Here is a 22,872-nt window from a genome sequence, read left to right on the forward strand (position 1 = left end):
ATCCTGGGCAGAGTGGCGATAGTTGTGAAAGACCTTCACAGCAATTTCTTAGGCCACTGTTTGTAGGTGAGGAAATCTTGCAGCTGGGCCAAGATCAGATGGGTAACTAACTATTGGCAGCCAATGGACCAAATCTGAGACCCCAAGGCTCACCACATGCTGGCCTTGCCCCACTCCACCTGCCCAGTACAGCTGCAGGTACAGACATGCAAACTAAAGAGGACAGAAGGGCATCCCACCATAGAGGTGAATCCAAGGAAGGAGGCAGCTGGAGTGAAAAATTCAGGCTATACAGGTGGTGGGGGACCTGGTCTTCTGCCTATTGCCCTCCCCAGAGTTTGGGCAGAAAAGGGCTCTGATACCTCACTGCTAGAACTTCTTAGTACCACTTCCAGGGCAAGGTAGGCAGGCTCGTCTTTCAGACTGCCCCATATTTGGTTCCTGGCATTTCTGAAGTACGGTGGGTCCCAACATCCATTTGGGAGATGCTAACCTCAGATGGGAGTCTCAGCTCTGCTCCTCAGCTGAGAAATCTGAACAGGCTCTCCAGATGTCTATGAGACCGTGGAAGTGCCCCTTGGGCCTGGTCCTGCAACTATGGAGTCCCAGGCTTTCTCATGGAGCCTGGGGTTACACATATATCGTTAGATCACCCTGGACTCTATATGTACCTGGCTCCTCAACTGGCACTCTACAGATGAGCCTCTACTTGCCTGGAGGAGGGAATCCTCCAGGGGTTAGAGAGCATAAAATACAGAAGAGGTATCTCCCAGGACTCCAAACAGACACACACACACACACACACACACAGAGAGAGAGAGAGAGAGAGAGAGAGAGAGAGAGAGAGGGAGAGAGAGAGAGGGAGAGGACTCAGAATCAGGCATGGCCAAGTTCTTATTAGAGACAGAACAGACATGCCATAGTGCAACTTCCACTGAGGGACCTGGGATGTACTGAGGGTATTAATATCCCTGCTCCCTCTGACCAAGGGAGCGCTGGCCAAACCCTTGGGTGCCCAGTCTGGAGCCACCAGCCTTGTCAACCTGTCAGGTGACTATAGCGAGAAAACAAATAGAATAGAATGGCTTGGGCCCAGAGGGAGCTTGGAGAAAAGGCCAGATGTCACATCTAGAGACTGGCCAGAGCAGGAGGCAAAGGCTCCACCTTGACTGTCACTGGAGCAAGATGCAACCAACATTCACTGTTTATTTGAGACGTCTGAAACATTAATATTTTACAAATACATCCCCGTTTGTGTCATTTAACAATGGGGAAACATCTGAGAAATGTCACTGGGCTGCTCTGTCAAGGCAGAATGCCACGGAGTTTGTTATACAAACCAAAATCGCGGCAGTACTCCTAGGGGATCCACTCTTTGGAGACCATCTGGAATATGTGATCCGTGCCTGACCGAAAGATTGTTATACAAGAAAATAAAACCTCGCAGGAGACATGTAAAGATCACACCACCGCACGTGATCCAAACCCCAATGCCTCACAGGGGAAACCTGAGTAGTTCCTTTCTTCAGAACACACACTTAGGACGCTTGGAGTGGGCACGCTGCTCTGAATACCATTTCCCAAATGTTTTGTTTGGCATGATGTCATCAGAATTCTCCCAATGCCTTTTAAAAAAAAAAATCCCAGCAGTGTGACTTTATCAGCTGTGGTTTCTTGGATCTATATGCCCGTCCTGTGTCAGCAGCCTCAGTCTGTAGGAAGTGGAGTAGTCCTGGCAAGAGAGGGCCCCCAAGGTACCTGGTAAAACCCATCCATATATGCATGTGCTCCTAGCCACCCTGCACCTCAAGTGGACTCAGAGTTTTCCATAGGCCAATTCCTGCATCACTTGAGTGGGTGGGAAAGCTCTGCCTGAGCCCCACCTGCATTGACCTTTTCAGTTCCTATTTGTTCAAAACAAAGCAAGTTGTAACTATTTGGGGGAGCACATGCATAGCTTAAGGGTCACTCCAAGATGGATCGTAAAGGTCACATCATGGGTGATGAGGTGAGTGGGCCTCATGTGCGGATGCTGTGCGGGCACCGATAGCATCCTTCCCAGTCAAGGTGGACTGTCACCTACAGGTGGGACTCTGTGCCTCTCCCGTGGTCCTAAGGCCTCTCTCAAGCCATCTTGGAATAGTAGAGGGTCACTGGTGGGGGAGGGAGGAGCTTCTGTTTGTGCTGCGTAATAGAAAAAGTTGTTGCCAGGGAGCTTGTGTTACTCTAGCTACTTCCAAAGGGAGGGAGGAAAACGAAGGGGGTGGGCCTCAGGCCTGCTGTGTGGGACCAACTAGCCCAATCCCCCTACCAGGCAGAACAAGGATGGTGTTCCCCATCTTGACCTTCACGGACCCCTAAGGCCTGAACATCTGGTGGGTGGCAGCTCTGGGGCTCCCCCATCTAAACAGGCACACACAGTCAGGCCCTAAATTAAAGTGTCACAGGCCTCTTGGGGAGCTCAAGTTTCCTCCTGCAGAACATAAGCCTGCTTGATAAAACGATTTTCGTTGTGATAAATGTGGATTTTCTGGGATAGAGACAAAGGCGCCCTTGAGTCCCGGGGGTGGGGGTGAGGGGGGGTGGGAACCTAAAACAGCATATTGCTGAAAAGTATTTCCTGATAATATTTTTAGCACCTGAAAAAAAAAGTTATTTTTCCCTCTCTTTTTGCGTGTGCGTGTGTGTGTATGAAATGTATTCCCAGCAACAACAGTGAGATCTGTTGACTGCCCCCCGCCCACCCCTGCCCCCCCCAGCCCCCCACCCCCTACCCCCCCACCCCACCAACCCTGTCTCCCAGGCCTCACTGAAATTCTGCACAGGGCTCCCAGTTTGGGACAGAGGTCAGCACCACTGCTCTTGATGGAGATCAGAGGCCCAGCTCTGAGGTGACCCTCTGTCCTGGCACCCCACAATTGACCAGAGGATTCAGTCAGGACACCATGTCTCACCCACTACTTCACCATCCCTAAGGGGAGAGTCTTCAGTTAATGAGATCTATCGAGCACTGTGGTGTATCTGACTGTGCTGAGTCCTGTGGCAACCCAGGGGTCCCCAAGCAGACTCAAACCCAAATCCAGACATGGGCCTTTACACGACTCTCTGAGGTATATGCTTGGGAGAAGGGTGGTGGCGCTGAGGTGGGGACTGTGGCCGGGCCCTGAGGGTAGAGCAAGGATGTGTCCTTAGAACAGGATTGGGTAGTAATGGGCTCCACTTGGGCAGAAAGGCCAATCTGTATTCCCTCTAAGCTTCTGCCTTTGGAATTGGTGGTGCCACCTGTGTTTCCATATGAGAGAGCCAATGAGAGAGAAGATTGGAGCTTCCTAGTAGGCCCTGTGCCCAACACAAGGAGGCTAGAGGCTCCTGGATCCCCACCATGGTGCCCAGGCCTGCTGGCAGCTCTGTGCTACATGCTGTACTAAAGGACGCTTTGAGAGGCTTATTCCTGACCTTGACTTGGTCTGGTCAATGAGGTGAGGGAACGTACAGAACAGGTTCAAATCCAGGACCCTGGCGCTGGGACTGATCTGGATTTTTGTTCATTTGCTGTGTTTGTTTGTTTGTTTGTTTGTTTGTTTGTTTTGGGCTAGGTAGGGGTTCTCTTGTTTCCTGACTGTCCTAGCACCCACTCTGGCCTCACACTCAGAGATGCACCTGCCTTTGCCTCCTGGGTGCTGGGATTAAAGGCATGCTCCACCACGCCCAGCACCAAAGGCTGATCTATCTACAGCTAACTGTAGAACAGATCCTTTCTCATCTCCAGCCTCGGTTCACCCCTGTGCAAAAACAGGGTCACTACACAAAGGAAGAGGGGTGGTCCAGAGCAAGGCAAGCTAGGCACCAGGCATGGGGGTGGGAGGAGGAAGTGGTCACCCTCGGGATTAGTGTAAACAAAGATGGTTATCCTTAAATCTGGTGCCTGACACTGAGGCTTTAAGAGTTGGGAGCATCACAGTGGTAAAGGTGCTGAGAACAGCACCTGTGTAAGCTAGGAACCTCTGACTGGCACACAGATAAGTACCTTAAAAACAACATGCGATGCTCCTTGCTGTGACTGAAGCACAGCTCATGCTTGTTAGCGAGATTTGGGGAAATACAGAAAAACATGAAGCCAGCACAAAGCACCCAGAATCTCAGTGGTGCCTGCTGTTTCTCCTGCAGCTTTTCTTCTTTCTTTCTTTCTTTTTCTTTCTTCTCTTTGGGAGATATCATCTTGTCTTTGGGGATCCTAGATTTGGCTTTTAGTCACATGTCACCCAACAGTAGAATCTGAGAACAGACAAGATGTTGGGGACTGAGGCCTCAGGAGTCCGGTCCCTGTAATGAACTTGGGGACACAGAAATGGACCAGACTGCACCCCCAAGGCAGGACATCTGCTTACAAAGCAATTCTCAAGCCCAGCCAGAAGGGTTAGGGAACCACAGCAACTGATTTGCCCCCCTCCTGCCATGTCCAACAGCGTTTATCTCCTTGCCCCCAGGGCCTGGGTGACTAGCCTACCCAACAGGTGTCCCTAGCATTATCCAGCTGTGATGTGTGTTTGATCCCTTCCGAAGGAAGACAAAACCCAAAAAAAACCCTTACATAAAGAAAAGCTGTGCAAGTCTTCAAAGCTCCCAGGCCCAAGGTTCACTCTCAGTGAAACCAGATAAGGAAGAGACCCTGGGACAGCCTTCAGAGGGCTCTGAAAGTTGGTGCCCTAGGCTAGAGCTGGGGTGTGGCCACACAAGGTTCATCTAAATGACAAAGTGACCCAGATTAACATTCTATCAGGGAAAGCCAGATGCTCTGCCCTGACAGGGACCCCATAGAACACACAGGAAGCCTGTCCAAAAATCAGGTCTTAGGGCAACAAGTCAGCCTCGGAACTGCTGGATTAACCCAGGCATCTCCTGTGGGCAGGCCCTATGCTGGTGACTTGCCTGGAGACCGCAAGTACTCGCCTCACAAATGCCCAGAGGCAAAGAAGCTGCAGGAGCGAAAGGGACTGGGGCTGGAGGTGGAGCCAACCCAGTACCAGTAGGGCTTTAAGCGCCTAGAGGGAGAGGGGCTTGGGAGCCGCGCTCTGACTCCCTCCCACTGGGAGGACCAGCAAGTTAAAAATGCCACTATTTGCATGACCCCGCCTCTCCCCGCCCCTCCCGGGTGGCCGCCTGGGTTGGTTATTTAAACCCCGGGTCCCGGAGGTGGGCTGACGGTCCGCGATCCTGCCTCGCGCCTTCCTAAGCGGAGCCCCGGAGTGCGACGCTAGCTAGCGAGAGGGACGGTGTGGCTAGTTGGCCGTGGGGTGAATACAGCCACCTGCCTGAGCCCTGTGGCCCGCACTCAGATCCCGGCGATGCGCGGCGGCGCCGCCTGGGCGCTGCTGCTGGCCGCAGCCCTGGGGCTCGGGGCGCACGGGGTGCATGCTGCGGTGGCCCTCGCCGACTTCTACCCGTTCGGCACGAAGCGCGGCGACGCCGTCACCCCGAAGCAGGACGACGGTGGCTCAGGTCTGCAGCCCCTCTCGGTGCCCTTCCCGTTCTTCGGCGCCGAGCACTCCGGACTCTACGTGAGTAACCCAGAGCTCGAGGGGGCTCTGGGGAGGGCGCCTCTGCCCTCTGCCCCAACTCCCGCCGCCGCCGCCGCCAGCAACTTGGCACCGCGGCAGCCAGAGGTGGAATGAGGACAGCGCTTCCTCCCTCCTGCGGCCAAGGCCGGACAGCGGCTGGCGGGAGAGGCGTGGGCAGGGCGGGGCGAGCAGCCGCCAGGGCACCTAGGCGACAGCCAGGCCCGCGGAGCGTACCGCGCCCCTGGAACTCATGGCTGGACCTGTTTGGGACGTTGGCAGAGTTTGCCAGGCATCCGCAGAGCTATTCCCCCCCACCTTCAGTAACGAGTGGGGACCCTTGCTCCTGTCCCCTCACAGAGAGCTATGTGGCAGTGGGCACGTGGCCTCCGGCCACAGTTTTCCCAGTAGGGCATCTGGCTTGAGATGGTCTCAGCCCTCTGTAAGACACTTCAGCCTCACCCGCAGTTTACACCCGAGGCCCGGGGCCAGAAGAAATTCTGGCCATGTCTTGCTTCCTTGCAGAAGACCTGCGCTGGGCAGGGCTGGCAGCTAGGGGCAGTGTGGAGGGGTTTACTCCTCTCGATTTTAAGCCGGAGGTTGGCCACTCAGACTCAGACCCTCTAAACAGGGCTCCCAAAGGTAATTCCTCTCAACCATCCCCAGACTCCAGTGCAGGAGAGGTCTCAGTGGATGACAAGATCTGAGCGCCAGTCTTCACGTTCCCTGGGTCTGACGCTGAGCCAATCACTTGTGCACAGCTGTGATGAATTGACCACTTTGCACAACCCAGCCACCTCCTGAATCACCCAAATCTGCTTAGAAACACCTGAGCCAATTTGCTGTACAGTTAAAACACCATCCTCTTAACCACAGCCTTTGCCACATCCAACGCCAATCACCATTAGCTCTACTAATGATTTTTATCATGAGCACCAGCAACCCCACTATTTATAGCATCACCGGCTCGCTCACCTTTGCCATAAGCACTGTCTCTTTCATCCCTCCCATCTTGAGCACTGCCTCCATGACCAAGCCACGAGGTCTGCATCGTCATCCCCCTGACCACCACTGTCCACGGGGCCTGTCCACCCCCAACACCATCTCCAAACCCCTGCACCCCCACAGCGACTGTCGTCAATCACACAGCTCACCACTGTGGCACTCCACAGCCTGGTGGCTGACTTCCCTGTGCCCACTCAGAACGGCTTCCACACCTTGGTGGCAGTGTCTGGTGGCATGACCATGGAAAGCATGGAGAGAGACAGGAGGGGAGCATTCACTGAAAAAAAAAAATCCCTGTGTCCCGGGGCTTGGCAGAGGGAAGACTTCTGGAAATAAGCAGTAGACAGAGCTGTGCTCTGCGTCTGCACAGCAGGAAGAGGCCTGTACATCTCAGCAATGTGAAGACTCATCCTAAGAGAGCTCTGTCAAAATGTTCTCTAAGCAGTCTGTCTAGGCTTGAATTTCCCATTCCAAGTCTCAGGTGAAAATATTATTAAAATGGTTGACCTTCTTAACATGAGAAACCACCCTCTGGCTCCTAGGAAAATATACACCCTACTAGCGCCCCTCCCTGAACCGTACATAATCTTTAGAAAACACTGGCTGATGTAGACATGGTGCGCACAGTGCACCTCGCCTTTCCTTCTGCTCAATGGGAAAGGAACTGGAATTCTTCAGGAAGCCATGCCTGAGGCATCTGGCCTGGAGCAGCACTTGGCGCTTGTGGGCAGGTGACTGTCAGAGCTATATGAAGGAAAGGAGGCATTGACTTCAGAGCAGGGTGTCTGCCGAGAGTCCCCAGGCCCACCCAAGATGATCGGACCCTGGACACTTCTGCTCTGGCCTTTATCCAGTTCCACATAGTGAGGTGTGGTGTCCACGGTTCTCCTTGCCCCGCCCCACCCCAACAGTTTGTCTAAGAGTAGGCTTGTTGAAGTAATAAGTGAGAGAATGAATTCCCCACTTTTCTGTGTCACCCCCACATCCCAGTGAAAGGCCCAAGTGCCCTGCCTGAGACTGGTACCTCCTTGACCCTTCCTTAGGGAAGCACAGGCAAGTTCCCAGCATGCTGGCCCTCTCTTGAGGGTGGCCCCTGTCTAGGAAGAGAGGACCTTACATTCTGCCTCTTTCTGTGTCATAGTAACTGGCCCTGAGGTTTGTTGAGAGCATATGCTGTTGCCTAGGTTTTGGACACAGATTAGCTCCTGGTGGGTGTGGGTATCGCCCACCACCTGCTGGCTGGAAATTCTACTGCCAGGTTCTTAGTAAAGCCCAAAGCTGGAGTGTGGCCCGCTGGGTCGGGATCTTGTCTTAGTTGGCCCTGGGATCCCCCACTGTGGCCTTGGGTAGCATATTACCAGTCCCATTCTGTTGTTTATTGTTAGGGAAGGGAGTGCCCCACAAGCTATGTCCTTCAGGGTGATGGGCTCATATAAGGGCCCGGAGTCTGTTAAGATGGTACAGTGGCTGAGGTGTAAGCATGGGTCTTCCTGTTGGGTATCCAGCCTGTGTTGCAGTTATTTTACCAGTGTGGCCTAATAATGTTCATTATCAGGACTATAATTATTATTACGGCAGTATTTTCTAACCTGCTAGCAATCAATCAAGACACAGACGCCTGTTATATTTTAAAATAGCCAGGTATGGAATCCCTGCCCCAAAACCATGCCATCTGCTTCTAATAATTTCTATCAAGCTACCTCCCATCCATAATCCCATATACTTGCTAATGTTCTTCATCTGGGCCAAATCCTCCATCCACGCTGGCCATGTGTTTCTCCTCTACCTAACCCACAGCACAGCCTTCTTTTCTTACTCTCCTCTCCTCTGGTCTCCTCTCCCAAGATATATTCTCTCTCTTTCTTTCTCTCTGTCTCTCTGTCTCTCTGTCTCTGTCTCTGTCTCTGTCTCTCTCTCTGTCTCTCTCTCTCTCTCTCTCTCTCTCTCCCTCCCTCTCTCTCTCCCTCTTTCTCTCCTTCTCTCCAAGCCCTGGAACCTTAGTCATGCCTATCCCATTTGCCCTGCCCAGGTGGGATGGCTTTTTATTGGTCAAACAGGTTAGGCTCTTAGGCAAGGTACAGGGCGGACACAGAGCCTGCAAGCAGTAATTAGCATCAAAATACATCAGACCAACCTCCAACAATTCCCCTTTTCTGTCTAAATAAAAAGGCCATTTTTAAAAATATACAGTAAGAACAATTATGAAAAATTATAAAAACCAATAGGTAAGACTTACATACATAATGTCTAATCAAAAAGTATTTGTCAACCTTGAAGAAATATTATCTATTCTATCTTGGTAAGCTTAAAGTTCTGAACCCAAATCAACATCGATCAAAGTTCATATCTATTAACCTAAAAACATCTATCCAGACCCAAAAGTATCTTCTTAACTCCTAAACAACTAAGCTCAATTTCAAAACCAACTATCTGGTCTTTGACCCCCTCAGAGACCCGAGAAGGAACAAAACTTAATTACCTGAGTAAACAGGAAGTGCAGGTTAGCAGCCTCCAAAATGGAAAAAAAAAAAAAAAAAAAAAAAAAGACAAGCAATTTGCTGCCTGAACAGTCACCCAAAACTCTCTCTGAGAAATTCCAGGCATAATATAAGTCCTGTGTGGGACAGTCTGAAATGCTGGACCAATTGGGATCAGGAGCCTTCTTTGAAGCTGTCCTTTTCTGATGAGGAGCAGCAACTGAAGTACTTGGGGCTGGAACATGAAGGATGCAGGATGTCAGTGTCTCAGCACGTTGGAGGAATGAATCCTGTCAGGTCTGATCCAGCATCAGTGTCCTGTTCTTTTGTTCTGAAAACATAGAATTTCTCACAGGCATTATACAATCCTAAAACTATGAAGGTATTAGGTGTGCAGGATGCACAGAACAGTTAAAGCTAGTTCTCTGCCTAATTCCACACAAGTTAACTGCTTGTTCTGCAGTTTGAATTCATGTAAGGATAGACTGACTTAAGCTAGCAGTCGCTCTTTCGTCCAGGTCTGTTTCATTTTGACCTCTTTCAAAGAGGAATCAGAACATCACCATTACCAATGAGCATACAATCAGCCTATTGGAATCAAAACAAGATTGTACAGTTCTGAATGCCCTTCTCTAGGCTCTGTGGCTCCTGATGCATAGGCCAGGCCGCTACCTGTTTCCTGAGAGAACACTTCCTGTTTTAGAGACAGACAAGTTGCCCTGTGCAAAAGAAAAGGCATTAAGCTTTAAATAAACTTGAAAAGAACTGCAATAAACCTGCGTTGGGGGAAGGGGTGACCAGGGTGGTGGCCCTCCGGAAGGCCATCCCACCCATTTCCAAGTGGCTCCTCCTTGTCGTGCTGAACCTCATGCACTCCGACCTCCACTGACCATTGCATCTGAGAAACTGTTTATTTACTATACTGGTCTTTGAGGAAACTAGGTGAGGGAGGGGCATCAGAATGTAGAGCCTGGGGTAGGAAAACAGCAAGGATTTTAGGGGTCAGCAAGTAGAGCCCAGAGGCAAGAAGGACATTAATAGTCAGTTTGACTTGAAGTCTTGCTGTCCAAAACATCAGTTCCCACACGCCCGAGGCAAGGCTTGATTCCACTCCATCCAAGGAGCCCCAGCTGGCCTCCTTGCTCTTTGAGAACAGTCCTAACTCTGGCCTTTGGACACTGGGCCCAGAGCAGCAGCTTTTGTGTTTTCACTCGGCATGCAGCTTGGCACTTTTGCCTTCTTATTCTTCTCATGAGCCTCGGTTTAGCTCAGGCAGAGTGGACCGTGGTTTCTTCCTCTGTCTGAAGCCAGGCTCTACTTGTACTTGGGCCTGGGTCTCAGCAGGTCACTGTGTGTGTCAGGGGATTTTTGAGATGGCCAGAGATGGCAGCCAGACATCCTGTACAGAGATGTACTCAGGAAAGTAGAACCAGGCTGCCGTGGAGGATGCAGGCAAAGACTGGGGATTCAGACTAGTAACGTGCAGATTGGCGTGTCCAGCTCTGTCTTCTTACTGTGCCCTCAGAGAGACCTAATCTGAAGTCCTGTTTCTTCCATAGACCATTCCTCAGAACCTGTAGTCACCATGCTCCAGGACTCTATCCCCTGTACTATTCACTGGATGCTCAGCTCCTGGGCTTCCTTGCTGGCTGCCCTCTCTATTTGTAGACACACACCTCACAGTGGAGAGTGTCAGTAGGATTCTGTGTTTCCTCCCCTTCCCACACTTGCCTGGATCCTCCAAGAGGCCTTTCCTGAACAGGCCCCTCGCTGCCAAGTCCTGCCTCTTTGCTTCTCTGAATGTGGCTCTGGCACTTGTCTTATGATTGCAATGTGAACCCCTAATGGCCCAGGACCACAGGAGGGGCTGTTGGGTAGGGATGGACAGCACAGACAGCTGCAGACTAGCTAGGGCAGGCATGGTTTCTTGTTCTAATTTCCAAAACTCTCACAATACTATGATGATTGTGGTCTTTATTCTCTTGCTGGTAAGAGCAAAAGGATGTGAGGTTGGACTTTTTCTATCCAACCTGGCAGTCTCTTCTTTTTAATTGAAGAACTTATACTGTTTACGTTTAATATGGTTACCAGTATGGCTGGTTTATCCTTCTGATTTACTATTTACATGTGAAATTGATTAATTTTCTCCTCCAGGAGCACTTAAAGTAGCTTCCAGTACTAGTCAGTAGGGGATGAAGCTTTTAATTAAGCACCAGCTCGATTTCTCCCTGTTCAATAATGTAAGTAAGGTTTGTGTTTAGCAATAGGGCCTTACCATCAAGTTATAGAGAGTAACCAGTAGCCTTGTTTGGGGGAGCATATGGGACCACCTTAGCCAATACTATGTTTTCAATTAGAACTGTACTCCTTCAAATCCAGTGCCAGTATCTTACAATAGCATCCAGCTATTTCACCATGTTGCTTCATGCTGTTGCCATAGTTTCACATGTGCAATAAGCCCAAATAATGCACCATTACAATTTTGCTGTAAATGGTCAATTGTCACTTAAAGAGATTTTAAAACTAGATGGTCTTTTCTGCTTACCTGGGTTTGCCATTTTCAGACTTCATTCCTTGTGTAGAAGTGGCTTCCCATTTCATGCTATTCCAGCAAGACTTCCTGTAACATTCCTTGTAGTATTCACTTTCTGTGCATACAGTATTGTCTGAGAAAATGTATTGGTTTATCTTCACTTTGAAAACTATTTCTGCAGTGTGGATGTAGAGTTCTAGCTTGAACAGTCTGTGTTTAAAGGTGTTCCAGTGGCTTCGCACAATTCCTAGCAGGAAGTCTTCTGCCATTCATTCTCAGGGCTCCACTGCATCTAACATGTCTTCTTCCTTCTGACCCCTTCCAAGACTTCCCTTTACCCCTGATTTCCAGTGGTTTGATTCTCACGGGTGTTATTGCGGCATTTTAAAGTATTTCTTCAACCCAAGGATCATAAAGACTTCCAGCCCGTGGTTATATAGTTTCCATGAAATATGAGAAACGTCTCAGTCATTCCTCTGTATTTTGTTGCCATCATCTGAAGACTCACTGTGTGCACATCACACTGTTTGCAGCTGCCCCAGAGTTCACCAAAATGCCCTTCTGCTGCTGTTGTCAGTCCCTTTCTCTGTAATGTAGACCAGGCTGGCCTCGAACTCACAGCGATCCGCCTGCCTCTGCCTCCCGAGTGCTGGGATTATAGGCGTGCGCCACCACGCCCGGCTTCCTCCCCATTCTTTTCCCACCTCCCCTCCCATCTAGATCCACTCCCTTTGTCTCTCATTAGAAAAGGGGCTTCTAAGAGATAATGGTTAAATACAACAAAATAAAATATAAGATAAAACAAAAAGCATCACATCAAAGTTGGACATGGCAAACCAAAGGAAGGAAAGATCCCCAACAGAAGGCACAAGAATCAGCAATCCACTTGCTCACACACTCAGGAGTCCCATAAAAACACTAAACTGGAAGGCGTAATATATTCCCAGAGGACCTGGTGCAGACCCCTGCAGGCCCTGTGCTTGCTGCTTCAGCCTCTGAAGTTCACATGAACTTTGATCCTGTTGATTTAGAGGGACTTGTTTGTTTGTTTGTTTTTTCTTCTGGTGGCCTTCATCCCCTAAGGCTCTTAACACTCTTTCTGCCTACTGTCCCATGTTCCTGCTAAACTCTGAGGGGAGGCATTTGGTGGGGACATCCCACTTAGGGCTGAGGGTTCCAAGGTCTCTCACTCTCTGTGTAATGTCTGGCTCTGGGTCTCTGCATTTGTTCCCATTTGCTGCAGCAGGAAGCTTCTCTGATGGCTGAGCACCAGAGTCTTTTTATCATTATAATTTTTTAAAACAATAGGATTTGGCTTTTATCCTAAGTCCCTGGGCTATCGAGTCAGTGTCAGATTTGGTTTCCATCTTGTGAAGTGAGCCTTAAGTCAAGCCAGATTAATTTGTTGGTTACTCCTACAGAGTTTGTGCTACCCTAATGTACCTTTTTTTTTTTTTTTTTCAGTTTTTCAAAATAGGGTTTCTCTGTGTAACCTTGGCTGGCCTCGAACTTACAGAGATCTGCCTGCCTCCGCCTCCCGAATGCTGGGATTAAAGGTGTGCGCTACCACTGCCCTGCTAGCCCTAGTGTATCTTGCAGGCAGCACACCACTATAAATCAAAGCATTTGTGGCTGGCTTGGTGTCTATGTTTCTCTTTCGGTAGCATGAAAAATACCCTCCTGTACCAAAGACACTGGAATGTAGGAGTGAAGGCTCTATGTAGGCACCAGCTCAACTGCTCCATGTTCATTGAGTTATGTTGGTGTTGTCATTGGCAATGGGGCCTTGCTGTCAGTTTATGGAAAGCAACCTAGTCTTGGCAACAACCCTGGGTTGTTTGGGGATTCCCATGGGACCCTTTGGCCAACAACTCAATTAGATGTAACTGAATCCCAGTATTGGAGGCATCATTTGGTAACAAGAGATGGCCTGTTGGGACTCTGTGTTCCCCATTATTTGGCAATTTCATTTAGATCACCTTCATAGATATATATGTTTTAGGAAGCATCTACTATATTATGTTTCTATAACACTCCTCAAATGTCCCTTAATTTTAGCTGTCTCTCCCCCATATTCTCTTTCTCAATCCCATCACTTCTCTCCTTCCCTACCTAATCTTCCTGTTCCAGTCCCCCCAATATCTATCCATAATTATCTATTCTATTTCCCCTTTTTAAAAAATTTATTTATTTATTATGTATACATTGTTCTGCCTGCATGTGTGCCTGCACACCAGAAGAGGGCACCAGATCTCATTGTAGATGGTTATGAGCCATCATGTGGTTTTTGGGAATTGAACTCAGGACTTCTGGAAGAACAGCCAGTGCTCTTAACCTCTGAGCCATCTCTTCAGCCCCTTTAGTTCCCTTTTCTAACGAGGTCTATCTGTTCCCTCTAGTCTCTTACTCTCTGTGTAGATTGTGGCTTGGTAATCATTGACCTAACTAATATGCACATATAAGTGAATACATACCACATATGTCTTTCTGGGTGTAGATATCTCAGTCAGGATGATTTTTTTCCCTTCTAGTTTCATCCATTTGCCTACAAATTTCATAATGTCTTTTTTTTTTAACATCTGAGTAACACTCCATTTTATAAATGTGTCACAATTTTTTTCATCTATTCATGTATCGAGGGACATCATGTTGTTTCTAGTTTCTGGCTATTATGAACAGAGCAGCAGAGAACATGGCTGAGCAAGTGGTAGGATGAAGCATCCTTTGGGTATATGCCCAAGGGTGGTAGAGCAAGTTCTTGAGGTAGATCTATTGATTTGGGGCATTTCTAATTGCTGCGTTTTCAAATTCCCTGATAGCCTGCTCTGCAGCATCCCAGCCTCCTGTAATACCATTCAGCGTGGTCTTTGTTTTCAATTCTGAGGTTTAAACACAGAGTTTGAGCATGCTAGGTAAGGGTTCTATCGCTTAGGAATGTTCTCAGCCTTTGCTTTTTCAAAACAGGGTCTTGCTATATATCTTAGGCTAGCCTTGAACTTATAATCCTCCTGCCCCAACTGCCCCAGCTGCCCCAGTGCTAGCATCACAGGTATGTGTCAGTATGCTTGACTCAATGTTTTTTTTTTTTTTACTTTTTTAAACATTTATGTGTGTGTACACATTCACATATGTAAACGAGCATGCATTCCTCTCTGTCTCTGTGTGTCCCTCTCTTTGTGTCTGTCTGTCTGTCTCTCTCTGTGTCTCTGTCTGTCTATCTCTGTCTCTGTCTGTCTCTCTCTCTCTCTCTCTGTGTGTGTGTGTGTGTGTATGTGTTTGTGTGTGTGTGTGTGTGTGTAGACCACAGTGAACCTTGGTTATCTTCCTCAGTCCTCCTTCTCTTTTGTTTTTGACACAAGGTCTCTCATTAGCCTGGAGCTCAGCAGCTCAGCTGGCCAGGCCAGGGAGCCCTAGGGATCAACCCATCTCTTCTCCAAGCCCTGGGACTGGAGGGTAAGCCACCACACTCAGCCCTGTTCTGGGTTCTAGGCCCATACTCATCTTCATGTTTGTGCATCAAGCTCTCTGCTGACTGAGACAGCTAGCCCTCGGCTGTTTTACTAATAGAAGGGGTTTGGTTTTGGTTTTTGGTTTTGGGGGGTTTTGTTGTTGTTTTTTGGTTTTTGTTTCTTGTTTGTTTGTTTTGTTTTTTAAAGACACAGTTTCTCTGTGTAATAGCCCTAGCTGTCTTGGACTTACTTTGTAGACCAGGCTGGCCTTGAACTCACAGCGATCCGCCTGCCTCTGCCTCCCAAGTGCTGGGATTAAAAGCGTGCGCCACCACACCCTGCTTCACTAATAGAAGTTTCATTTGAATTATTTCTGCATCTTTCATTTTTCTCTTCTTTCCCCTGATGCCTTGTATTTATAGTAGTTGCTTTACTACTAATTTTAGAAAAATGATTTTTATAGAGTACATTGACCATATGCTTGCAAAATAAACTAAAAAGAATGGTAAACAAATACTGAATTCTGAATGTAGTTTTGCTTTTCAGTTGTATGTGTCTATAACTCTGAAACTAATGAATGAACGAGATCGAGGAAGCTGATGAATGAGTGAGTAGACATACAGAGAATAATGTGGGTATCCTAGTTTCTTTTTGTTACTGTGATGAAATACTGACCAAAAAAAGCAACTTTGAAAATGGATTTATTTAGTTTACATTTCCAAGTCACAATCCATCATTAAGGCACATGCGGGCAAGAACCATGGCGAAATGCTGCTTGCTGGCTCAGCCATTCTTTGTCTGGCAAGAATGCTTGCAGGCTCATGCTTATTTTTATACAACCCAGGACCACCTGCCTCAGTCTGGTATAGCCCACCATAGGCTGGGCCTTCCTGCATCAATTAGCAATAAAGACAGTCCCCCACTCATGTGGCCACAGACCTTCCTGACCTACGTAAAGTGAAGTCATCCTCCCAGATGACGCTGGCCTGTGACAGGTCAACAATTCCAGCAAACTAGGACAGTGAGCATCACTGTTAGAGGTGACAACTGCAGACTCAGAGAGGAGGAAGCACAAAATAAAATGTGGCTTTGTGTTGGGCTTGAATTGGACCGATCATTTTATTTTATTTTAAGATTTATTTATTTTGTTTATTGTACATGAGTGCTTTATCTGCAGAAGGGGGCATCAGATAACATTGTAGATGTTGCTGGGAATTGAACTCAGGACCTCTGGAAGCACAGGCAGTGCCCTTAACCACTGAGCCATCTTTCTAGCCCCTGGAATGAATGATCATTTGAAACTTATGCCACCTCCATGTCTTGTGATAGTGGATTTCAGTGTGGATATATATGTGTGACATATATACATAGGCATTTACAGTCATATCTGAAATAGAGCCCCTGGGGCCTAAGATAATAGAGGTGACAATAGACCTGACAATTCCTGTCACCCAGGAGCATTATGGTGACTTAGTGCAACATATTACTGCAGTAGTAATGAAAGCCCTTGACACTGCTGGTCAAGCAAGTTAGGCTGCCTGGCCAGCACACCCCAGGAATCTGGCCTCTGCCTCCCCAGTGCTGGGATTAGAAGCATGCCACCACACCTGGCTTTTTGTTGTTGTTGTTGTTTAGGTTTTTCGAGAGAGGGTTTCTCTGTGTAACATTCTTGGCTATCTTGGACTCACTTTTGTAGACCAGGCTGTCTTGTCTTGGTCTTGACTCAGAGCAATCCACCTGCCTCTGCCTCCGAGTGCTGGGATTAAAGGCATGCGACACCATGCCTGGCCACACTTGGCTTTTAAAATGTGAGCTCTGAGGACAGAACTCATGCCCTTGTGCTTTTAAGGCAAGACTGAGCCTGTAGCAGGAATCCCAAGTGCCCAGAAAGCTGCCAGGAAATGAAAGACATGCCTACAATCGTCAGAGTGTAAAAGGCTTGGGGTCAGGAGAGCTTTGTTATTTAGGTTGGGATAGAGAAGTCCAAGACAGGAGAGAGATCCAAGCTGACCCAGCTGACGCCGTCTGTAATATGATGTTTGTATAACTGGAGTGGTGTCTCCTGTAGGCCAGAGCCCCTCCCCAGAGCAGTCTCTGGCCTCTGGCTCCAGTATAGTTGGCCCAGGCTCGGGTCACATTGCACTCGGTCTTCAGGCCATTTCCACGTTCCTGACTTCAAACAAGTCGGAAATGCCAACAGCCCTGCCTCTCTGCTTCCTCCAGCCAGGGCTGCCTTCCTGCAGGGGCAGGAAGGGGGAAATGGTAGGGTTATGGGGGGCGGTGCACAGGAGAGTGTGGGCAGGCAGGCATGTTGGCAGCCCTGCTCCATCCAGGATGTTCTAGCCTCCTCCACCTCCCACTGTGTTCACAGTCCCTGCTGCTTCCTGAGACCTCCTGGCCTCCCAAGGTGGCTGGGCAGCTGACCAGGAATCTTCCCAGCAGTCTTAGCCTGCCCCTCCACAACCTGGTCCTGACAAAGGCTAGCCACAGTCAAGGAGGGGAGGGCATCTCTGCAAAGCAGGGACCATCTATAATCCTGTCCGCTTTTACCAGCAGTCATCCGGGAAGGTCCTCCTAGGAACCCCTATCACCCGTCCTGGACTGTGACAGCCAGGTGGCAGCCTTGTTTATCTCAACAACAGGTGCTCGGGCTGAAGAGAAGACAGTGTTCCTGAACTGGCCCAAGAACCGCAGGTCCCTGAGGAGACCTGAGAGTGAGTGGCCACAGGAAGGCCCCGCGTGCCCAGCTTTCAGGGAAGGCCCCGGCTATGGAGCCAAGGTCAGGCATGTGGCATCTTCAGCCTGCACACCCCTGGAGAACTGTGCCTCCCCTCCTTGCCCACGGTGGCAGGCTTCCTGGGGACCCAGGACTCCTGCAGGCCTGTAAATGAGGATCAGCCCGGCCCCTCTTGGGACAACATCTGGGCTCATGATTGGATTTCTGAGGAGCCAGTGGCTGAGCAGCTGACTGGATGTCAGCTCAGAAGCCAGGACAGGATTAAGCAGTTATTCATCTCGGAATGCCTGGTATCCACGGTTCCCAGGAGCGTCAGTCAGGGACGCGTGCCTTCTCCTTGTTTTCCATGCTGCACTGCATGTGCCGCAGAGTGGTACTGCAAGTCCTGAAAACCTGTAATAAACTTGACATCTGGGAGATGCAGCATCTGTCGGAGCCTGAAGGAGAGGGCAGTTGATTACTCCCTAGACCTCTGGCCCCGGACTTGCCATTGCCCACCTCCACAGAGACCCACGGATGCCATCTAGAGAAAGGAAGCCCATGAAGCTCTACCAAGGAAAGGGAAAAGGAGCATGCCAGCCCAACATCTGGGCCCCGGTACCTGCTTTGCTGTGGTCCTGGCACTGCCCTGTCCTGGCATGGGAACAGGGCTGGCTTGTTCTGCCTCCTTCCTGTGCCTCCCCCCACCCCACCCCAGTTCCGAGCACACTCCTACCCAAGCCTGAGAAGAAGAGCAGCAGCAGTCTGGGGTGGAGCAGGCCAGAGGCCTCTTCCGTACACATAGCGCACCTCACACTCTAAGGCAGAAAGGAAAACTCGGGGCCGAGAGTGGCCCAGTGAGTGGGTGGCTGTAGGGAGGGGCAATGCAGCAGAACTCCACCCTGTAGGGGGCCCAATCTCCATCTGTATGCAGTCCAAGCCTGGTCCCAAAGACACTGCCCCCCTCTCAGCCAGAGTCACCTTTGCCACCTGTGACTTCCAAGCCTTACATCTTTTCTCTGCGACACAGAACAGATTCCCGACACGTGTACCAGGAACAAGCCAGTATAATGCAGATCCTGCTGCTCTTTCCTCCCAGAGGAGGCGGCCCAGGGCTCCCACTCTAGCCTGCATGGCCCTCTCTGGGCAGCCCCTCCTGCCCAGCCCCTGCCCAGCCCCTGCCCAGCCCTTCTGGCTCTAGCAGCATATCCCTGAGGTCTCTTCATAGTTGCCATCTACAAAGAGGCACCATTTTTCCTTCCTTCCCTGTTTCCGGAGTGGTTGGTTAGTCCTGCTCACAAGGGCCCTGTCTGCTCCTTGTCATTGCTGGATGTTCATCAGGACAGACTAGGGGATGTTTATGTGCTTTACAGTGGTAGGCACTGGCTGTTCTTAGTTTTGTTTTTAAATTTCCAGCTTTATTGAAGTAAAATTGACAAAATTACATATATATATATATATATATTCAAGCTTTATGCAACACAGTGATTACCGTAGTTTTCAGACCATAAGATGCCCACTTTCCCCTCCAAAAGTGGGGGGCGGGGAATTAGGATGCACCTTATGGTCCAATTGCTGTCCCTTGGGCATCAACTAAGAGGTCACTTACCAATGTCTTCAGAATATTTTTTTCTTGTTTTACTGATCTAAAAACTGGGTGTGTCTTAAGGTAAGGTGCATCTTACGGTCCAAAAATTACGATATGTGTACATTGGGAAGGACTGCTATGGTAAAAATAATGTGCGTTCTTTCACGAGTGCTTGCCCCAGATGGGAGGTGAGCTAATATCAAGCAAATGATATAGTATTTCCAATATAACTAACACCATTGGACTAGAGCAATTATACAGCTAATACCTAAGGACTGAAACGCCATTCCAGCTGCCTTTTGCCACAGCCCACCCGACTCTCCAAGCCTTAGAGCCATACATCTACTCTCTGTTCTGTGAGCTTAGTGTTTTTTAGATGCCACATGTGAGGTCGTGTGGTATTTGTCTTTCTGTACCTGGCGTATTTCACTGACCATGGTGTCATGCAGGCTCAGCCATATTGTTGCAAATGATTTATTTCTTTTACAGCTAAGAAGTATTCGTGTGTGTGTGTGTGTGTGTGTGTGTGTGTGTGTGTGTGTGTGTGTGTTCATGGGTATCTACTCATGGGCATGTGTGAGCATATATGGGGTAGTGCGTACTATGTGGCCATGTGGGTGGACGTGCTTGGTGGTAAAGGGACTCTCTGATGAGCCTGATGACCCGAGTTCAATCCCTGAGAACCATATCATAGAAAGAGAGAACCAACTCCCAAAAGTTGTCCACTGCCCTCTACACACAGGCCATACATATGCAGCCTCCCCCATCGTACTCACAAATAACTAAATAAATGTTTCTAAAAAGTAAGGCGGAGGGCAGGATAAGGGAAAAATCGAGTGTTCTTCTCTGGCCTCTGCAGCTGTATACTCATGTGCACACACACACAAGAAAAGACAAGGCCCTCTTAAAAACATGAGCTAAAAGGACACACTCTAACAGACATTAAAAGTTACCATGACGAGGAAAGCCGAGGAGGCCTCAACCCTACAGGAAGAACTATAGTCAAGCAAGGAATGCTGAGAGCAGGAGAAACAGCCTTCCCCGCAGAAGAGCACACCAGTTGGTTATTCACTGCAAAACGGTCAGCCCGGAGTAACACATAGATGTAACACTACACAGACTGAGCAGGTTGTGTTTGGACATTTAGGGATATTTATGTATATACATATGTGCATATAACAATAATGAATGAGAAAGAGAGGGAATTCATTTTAAAGGGAACAGAAAGATATATGGGAGGGTTTGGCAAGAGGAAAAGGAAGGGAAAAATGATATATTATGATCTCAAAAAATAAAAGAAATAACTAAAAAAAACCAAACAAACTTCTCATGAGGCCTCCATGCCCAGAAGTGCCCAGAAGTACCAAGGCGAACTCTTGAGATCTGTCTGTCTCTGGGATTACAGATACTTATGGCCATACCCAACTTTTAAGTATAGACTAGGGATTTCTCCTTCAATTTTTTCCAATTTGTAATTTAAATTGATGAAAGTTAGTTTAATAGTAAACAAAGTAGTTTCTAATATAAGTCATGCCTCATATTCCTAACAAAGTCACAACCTGATGACAATGAGTCATTTGCGCCACTTACATATTATTAGATGCAAGACAGTTATATACATGATGCTGGTCAGCAACTGTCCATCCTGGGCAAGTCATGTGAGCCTCACGAGAGAGGTCTTCTGTCTGTATTTCTTTACTAAGTGTTCGGGGACAACATGAAGGCCCAAGTAGATGCCACACAGACCGTGGGTTTTCCCTCTTAGCTTAGGAGCCTGGCTTGGCAGGAAGCCTGCTCTGCATCCCCAGGAGGACAGTATGTTGTCTCTCAAGGCTGAGCTCTTGGCCTTGCCTCTAGCTGGCAGAGACTGGCTCAGGGCCGTGGTAAATGCTTCCCCTACCACACTACCTCATCAGCCCACACATTCTTGGCCAAACATTTTACCAGAGAACATTCTGAGATGTCCCACCACGGTCATGAAGTGTCCATTTGTCACCCTCTCATCTGCTGAGGCCCCGTTAGGAATGCTGAGGTGTGAAGCCATTACATCCACCTGGTCGCTGTGAAGCGGCATTTGCCTCTAGTAATCCACTTGGCCTCGCGGTCTGCTTTCTCTGATGACAGTACAACCATACAGGCTTCCCTTCGGTGGGCGTTTACATAGTTTACCTTCAATCTAGAACTTTTCGTTCATTTTAACTTACTGTGTAGCTAACACAGGTGTCTGCATCTGCATCTCTCCGCACTGTTAAGTTTCATCTGACTGACGGTTGGTCCCATCTGTATTGCTTGCTGTTTGTTCTATCCGTTTCATCCTTATGCTTTTTCTCTGTATTCTGAGTATCTTAGCTACTCCATCTCAACTCTCTCAGTCAAGGATGTGCTGGCTCTGTGGTCTCAGCGATTCCACAGCTGGTACGATGCAGCCTATAACATGCCAGAGGCTGTTAACAGGTTCCTCTGTACCTTTACCCCGACTTGGAATGTGCTGTGACCTGAGGCGGCCTCAGATTGATGCCTTTCCCAGTCTGTATGCTTTCACTGTCCTAAGTTTTAATTTGTAGACTTTTCTGCATTGTTCCATGAGCTGTAGTGTTCCCTTTGGTCACTTGGATTTATGCTTTAACTCCTCCTTTCTTTCCTTTCTTTCCTTCTTGTATCTCTGACCCAGTTTCCTTAAGTATGGGTCTGTGTTGCTGTGCGTGCATTTACTACTGCTTGTGTAAATTACCTTCATTTAGCTTTAGTGGCTCATCTGAGTCTAGGTTTTTATGTTGCCACTGCTGTCTTCTGGCACATGCAAGGCATGAAACTCCTCTCTTCTCCAGCCTCCATGAAGTGTCAGCCGTCAGCAGAGACCCAGTGCCAAGCATCAGGTGGGGCTCTGGGAATCCTGTGCAGGAGGAGGAGGAAGGATTGTAGGAGCCAGAGGGGTCAGGGACACCACACGAAAAGCCGCAGAATAAATTAACCTGGGCTCATAGGGGCTCACAGAGACTGAACTGCCAACCAGGGAGCCTGCATGAAGCTGACCTGGGCCCTCTGTCCATATGTTAAAGTTGTGTAGCTTGGTCTTCTTGTGGGAGCAGGGGCTGTCTCTGACTCTGTTGCCAGCTTGTGGGACCCTTTTCCTCATACTGGGTTGCCTTGTCCAGCCTTAATAGGAGAGGAGGTGCCTACTAGCCTTACCGAAACTTGATATGTCATGTTTGGTTGATATCTATGGGAGGTCTGCCTTTTTCTGAAGGGAAAGGGAGGAGTGGATGGAGCCAGGCAGAGGGGAGGTGGAGGGAGGGACTGGGAGGAGAGGAGGGAGGGGGGACTGCAGTCAGGATGTAAAATAAAACAACTACAACAACAATAAAAGTTAAGCTAAAACAAAACAAAAAGTCAGCTGTGGGCACCTAGGCCGATCCTGACTGTTGTCTGTCAACTCTCTTGAGAATGGCTTCCTGCAGTCGGCTTTCTGCTTTTCTAGCCCTGGGTCAGATCACAGAGAGGTAGGCTAAGTTGTCTCAGGGTTGCGTATCTTTCAAGTTGCAGAGCCTG

At 48.8% G+C, this 22,872-nt stretch overlaps 1 protein-coding gene across 2 annotated transcripts in view; it reads left to right on the forward strand.

Moving 5' to 3' along the window:
* Window positions 1-5,205: 5,205 nt before the first annotated feature.
* The window catches only part of SNED1 (sushi, nidogen and EGF like domains 1), a 61,865-nt gene continuing 44,198 nt past the window's right edge, over window positions 5,206-22,872 (forward strand). For both annotated transcript variants that reach the window (XM_084778338.1, XM_084778339.1), the window contains exon 1: window positions 5,206-5,558. In XM_084778338.1, coding sequence (XP_084634464.1) covers window positions 5,346-5,558 — 213 coding nt within the window. In that variant the 5' untranslated portion in view covers window positions 5,206-5,345. The remainder of the gene's footprint in view (window positions 5,559-22,872) is intronic.

This window comes from Acomys minous (genome assembly GCF_964271855.1).
Source record: "Acomys minous genome assembly, chromosome: 4".
Classification (NCBI taxonomy): domain Eukaryota; kingdom Metazoa; phylum Chordata; class Mammalia; order Rodentia; family Muridae; genus Acomys; species Acomys minous.